General features: G+C 45.1%; 1 protein-coding gene across 1 annotated transcript; it reads left to right on the forward strand.

The window, feature by feature from the left end:
- Positions 1–3,844: 3,844 nt before the first annotated feature.
- Positions 3,845–5,431, forward strand: C17H11orf91 (chromosome 17 C11orf91 homolog). The gene is made up of 2 exons (XM_049820511.1): positions 3,845–4,327; positions 5,353–5,431. The coding sequence occupies exons 1-2, from the start codon at positions 3,973–3,975 to the stop codon at positions 5,421–5,423; spliced, it is 426 nt and encodes a 141-aa protein (XP_049676468.1). The 5' UTR covers positions 3,845–3,972; the 3' UTR covers positions 5,424–5,431.
- Positions 5,432–5,943: the final 512 nt, after the last annotated feature.

Below are 5,943 nucleotides of genomic sequence, written 5' to 3' on the forward strand. Positions count from 1 at the left end.
TGTCATCCTTTCTCCACCTTGCACAACCAGCCTTCCCGGCAGGCAGACAGCAGTATTACCTCTCCCTTTCCTGCCTCTTCCCAGGTGTCTCACCTGCTCGCAGGAGGCAGCATCCAAAATGCCACCCTGCTTTATCATGCACTAGCTTATGCTTTAGGTAGGAACTGCGCGGACATGTGAAAAGGACCTTATTCCTGAGGCCTAAGTAGAAAATAATATACTTTTAAACTCTTTGGTTAAGCAAAACAACAGTACTGTCTCCCATGGGACAAGTCCTACTGTAACTCATATAATTGACTCTTAAGTCCTGAAGACATCTAACAACAATATATATAGTGACTATTCTACTATAAAATTTACGTGAACCCTTTTGCTATTTAATATGATCGTTGGGGTTATATTAATAGAAATGCATTACCTCAATATGCCTGTACAATTACAAAAATAAACCCTAAAATATCTTGACAGCATTCCCCTCAAAAAGGTTAGACTGCAACTCCAGAATGTCATCATCTTAATTTCAAAATATCATTACCAAGAATATTATTTGCTTCACAGTAAAGAGGATATCACTAATTATACATTAAATGAAGGAGAAAATTTTAAGAGTTACAAGAACTGGAAATCTCTGAAACCCATACTATAAAGATGTGCACTATAATCTGACTAACTCTCCCTGCTCCAGCCTTTGCTCTCCTGGATATCATCTTTGTCTAATCTCTGTATCTCTAACTTCTGGTTCTTGCAGCAACCTTTTTTGTGCTCATCACATACTTATCTGCATGACTAATGAAATCAGAAAAAAAAAAAGCAGCACTTTCAACTTGCTGTAAAAACTCCACCAGATGGCACCTAAAGACAACATGACCCACTACTTCAGCACTAGTATGGCACACTTTTTTTGCTGTAAGGGTTAAAAAAAGGAACCTTCAGGTTCATGATTTTAGCATCTAGCATATAAAACCATGTATTGCTGTGATTTACTAGTCCACATGTTTTAGGAAAATAGAAAATGTTTATAAACTATATGTGACTGATACCAAATGATGAAAGAAAAATGCTAGAAGAAGTGTTATCAGCATCTGTGAAATTACAATGCTTGTATTATGCTCTCTCCTTCAAAAATTTTCCTCTTTGGTGAATGCAGGTACCTTCTTCTCAGTATGTTTTTTTCCCCATTTTGCTCCTTTCAGCTGAAAATCTCCATTCTCTGTGTTCCGAAAGAGTTATCTTTCTGTTTTCACTAAGATCAATCTCCAGAAACTTAGAATTGCTGCAACGGATCAGGGCCAAGGCCTGCCTTGATGTCTCTTGGCATCCTATCCCTGCTAGTTGTAATAAATGACCAAAACTTCACAATACACACATATTAATGAATATCCACATTTCACCTCTCTCAAATTAAGTACACATATTGGCTTTAACTCTGAAAAATGGCATTCATAAACCTATCAAAATGTTTATCAATAGGCTATCCTTGTTTTCCATACGAGCATCCTTGAAACTGTAAGTTATACGGCAGAAATCCTTGTGCATCACCTATATACCAAAACATTATTTAGAGTATATCTCCAGGACACTCTAGGAGAGTATGAAGCATGCCAATAACAAATAACAAATAACGGCTAGGACTGTTAATGCCACTTCAATAAAAAAATATATATCAGTCATAAGTGCTATTTCATAGAACAAATGCTTTTACTAAAGATCTTTTTCTATTTCTCAATTCTTTTGAAAGAGTTCTTTTTAATTCTTTTTTCTCAATTCTTTTGAAAGCAGATGCTTTTCCTTACCACCTCCTATACAAGGAACACACTATACAAATTTAAGATTGGGCTTTAAAGTCATGAGAACCTTACTGTTTTTCTATTACCCCGTCTCTTCCACCTACATATATACTTACACATACCTTGATATACTTACATTTTGGTTTTCCCTACTGAATACTAAATAATAATATTTTACCTAATCTATAATAGTTAAGAGGTGGGGGAGCAAGGGTGTGTTTGACAGTGCAACGGCAAGACAGTAGTTACTCTACTGTGATATGAAAGGCTTAGAGAAAAAAAAATCCAAATCCAGTTACTCAAAGTATTACTAATTAAAAAGTATGCCAATATTACCCCAATGACAAAGTGAATTGTACCAATAAAAGGGAAGCTAAATTAGAGCATAAACAAAGACAGATTGAATCAGATTCAAATAAAATAGCAATGTGTCTGTTTTGTTTTGCATGTTCACAGATAACAGAAACTTATTCTAGGAAAGATAAGTGGAAGCACTGGGCCTTCTGCTGGTTTCAAAAGTTCTTCATGAGCACTGTTTTAGTTTCAAAAGCGACCCACAAAGACCTAGTTAAGGAAGGGTTATTGACTTTTACTGTACATTCCCAAATTATCATGGAAACACAAAAAAGAGACACTTGCAGGTGCTGTGTCCACCTAATGCTCGGACTTTCTCCTCACATTGTCATGTAGAATCAACTGTACTGGTAGTTCTTGCCTAGTCTACAAAGAACCAGGGGGGACGGGGACGGGGGCAAGGGGAATAATCTTATTATCAGACTTCTCATCTGATCAGTGTTTATTTCAAATATGTGTGTTCCATTCACAAAATACGCAACCTGTACTGTTATTACACCGGTACTGGAATTTTAATAATGTAAGCACACTGCATATAACGCAACCGGTTTTGACTCTAAGTCAGAGCACATTCCCTAAACAGTGCACATGAAATGAAAACACTGAATGACTCCTGCCGCTATCTCTCTGCTCCTACCACTTTTCAGAGCACTGACTGACGCTCTTGTGACAGCTAATGCCTGTAGATCTGCTAAATCTCAACAAAACATTCACATCGGTATTGGCTCACAACACAGAGCACTACACCTAAGTACACAAAGGTACGCTTCTAGAAAAAGGTAATGCCAAACTTCTCATTTTATTCAAGGGAAAGCTTTAAAAATACAATTTACTCCAGAGCACATAGCAATCCCCCAGGGGCCGTGTACTGTTGAAGTCTGCTCAAGCCTGCGTTAGCACTGCAGTGGGCTTTTCACCTCATTTTAAGTGAATTTACTGATTGTAACTAACCTCCACAGCCCCCGCAGTCATCAATCCTTTACCAACACCACTGGTACAGCACCTCTCCTATTAGGGTTGTCCAGAACACCTCAAATCAGCTGAAATCCATCCCAGAAGTCCTCCTGCTGGAAGCCCGAGAGGGTCTTTTTGGCCTATTTTGAGCTCCGCGGATGTAATCGGCAATGCCCCCGCTAGCTGCCTGGGGCCGGAGGGAGGTTGTCACGTTTAATGGAAACAGATAAGGCTAAAAGAAATACCAACCAGCCAGCGAATACTAATGACAGGTCTCTTACTCAAATCAGGGAAGGTTTTCTGGGTTGGGGAGACGGGGGGGACCCCCCTCCAAAAAACCCCCACCCTATAAACCTGAACATCAGATATGCTGAGCATTACCTTCCTGTGAGCAAGATGAAACTTCCCCTCATCTCACCACCACCCCCCTTCATCCTCGCGATCCGGCTCCCCTGTTACACCCGCAGCCCGAGAATAAACCGCCAAGAGATGATTTTCCCTCGCCGCTTCCAACAAAAGCTACTTTCAGAGCCTAACGTCCCCCGCCCAGAAGTACAACCGCCGGCTGAAACACCTGCCCTCTCCCGGGGAAACTCAGCCCCGCTGCCGCCGCCAGCCGCAGCCGCGCTCCGGCCCGGCGCTGTTCGACGCCGGGAGATTCAAAAATTCACCCCAGGGGAGGCGGCTGCCCGGCTGCAGCCGCGGGGCGAGGCCGGAGAGCGGCGGGAGAAGGCGGGGAAGGCAAGGCCGCGGCCTCCGCCCGCCGCTTAGCCGCCGGCAGCGGGCCCGCGACGCCCCAACATGGCGGGGCCCCGAGCCCGACTCGAGGCCGGCCCGTCTCCAGGACGACCGCCGTTGGCGGCCGCCGGGCGACGCCATGACCGAGCAGCGCCCGCCGCGGCCGCTCTACTTCCCTCGCTTCCACGACCGCGCCGAGCCCGGCCCGCCCGCGCCCGACGGCGGCCCCGGGACCCCCTTCGCAGCCACGGGGGCGCCGCGGCAGCCCCCTCCGCCCGCCGCCGGGGCTCCCCGCTGGGCCGCGGGGCTGGCGCCCGTCGCCTACGAGCCGCTGCGCTTCTTCTGCCCGGCGGCGGGTGCCGAGGAGGGCGGCGCGGCGGAGAGGCGGCCCGGGGAGCAGCCGCAGCTGGAGGGCGAGATCTGCGAGCTGGGCATCCGCCTCAAGGAGCTGGAGCTGTCGGCGCTCGTCGGCGACGGCTTCGACGCCCAGCAGTGTGCGTGTGTCCCCCGCCCCGGGGCAGGGGCGCAGGCCCGCGGCCGTCGAGCGATGGGCGCGGGCCGTCTCGGGGATCCGCACCCCCAGCGCCATCAGCCAGGCAGGGGGTGACGGCAGCGCTCCTGCGGGGCGAGGTGTGAGGCTCCCCGGGTTCGGCGCCCCGCACCTCATCGCTGCGGGCCGCAGGTGCCCCGGGGGGAGCACGTAGGGTGCGGGGGCGCAAAGGGTGTCCTCTGCCCCCGACGCTGGTCAGGGGGCAGCCGGCCGAGGGCCCGGATTAAAGGAGGCTCAAAACTACAGCTGAGGTCACCTTTGCACAAAGGAGCAAAACCCCCGAAGTCATTAAGCGTTAGCAAAAAAACAAGCGAGACGCCGCTGAAATCGGAGGGAGTTTGTACGTGCAACGTGGATCCGCTACTAATGAGATCTGCGGCTGTGAATCGATGTAAAATAAAGGCGACCGATGACCCCAGATAGCTGGAGGCGTCAAAAAAAAAAAAAAAAAAAGTGAAATAACTTTGGCGTTTTAATTTTAAAACCTGCTGGCCGTGAAGGAAATACAGGAAATAAAATAGGTCAGCAGATAGTGATTACTGAGAGTTCCAGTAGGGAGGCCAACAATTATTAAGGATACGTGCTCGCCAATTCCTTCAAGGCCACCGGCTGCCAGTCAGGAAACTTTCAGGAGCGCAGAGGTTACGAGAACACAGAAAAAATGTCCATCAGATATACACATTCAAAGGAAGGTTCTACAGAAATTGTGATAGGTGGTTTGCATACATTTACTTTTCAGAACAGGAAATTAATAGGGTTTTTTCCTTTCTTATAGCAATACAGACCTTTTTGCATTTTAATACCTATTATTTTCAATACATGTGAGAAACTTTAGTTTTCAGATATTTGCTAGACAAGAAATTGTAAGGAATGTTACTACTTTGCTTAACACGTTATTTGATTTTCTCAGAAGTACTGTAAAGTATTAATGCCAAAATTAATGGCAAGTTATGTTTCATTCCTGTTTAGATAAACTTCTGAAGGCACTGAAAGAAGAAAAGATACAAGGCATGAAAGCAAGGCAGAAGCTGAAGAAATAACCACCAACAGCATGAGGATTATTTCAGCTGGATATTCTGTCACTACATTACCATAGAGTATTTTAATGGATCTTCGATATTATTTTTCTACTTTTTATATGCTATTCTTCTACCAAATTAAAAAATACAGTATATTTTCTTGTTGACTTTTTTGGTGTATTATTTGTCTAATACTAGTTACTGATAACACTACTATGTAGCATTTTAACATTTTTTCTCCGACTACTATAGGCAAACAGGATGGATAATATTTTCTTCAAAAACACTAAGAAATTAACACTGTCCAGATGCCTGGATTCCTAGCAGTCCACTGATGATGTTCAGGATAGATGTAGCAGGGAAACACAGCAATTCCAATACAAAATACGGGAGTCGCTTTGTTTTACTTCTAAGTACATTAAGTAAGTGCAACTGAGAGTAAATAGACATGGTCAGAAGTCCTATGCTTCTAAGCAAACTTTTGAAAACGACTTTCACTTCAGCATAAAAAAAAAAAATCTTTGTTACAAACAATCACAGT

Source organism: Accipiter gentilis, chromosome 17, assembly GCF_929443795.1.
Source record: "Accipiter gentilis chromosome 17, bAccGen1.1, whole genome shotgun sequence".
NCBI classification, from domain to species: Eukaryota; Metazoa; Chordata; class Aves; order Accipitriformes; family Accipitridae; genus Astur; species Astur gentilis.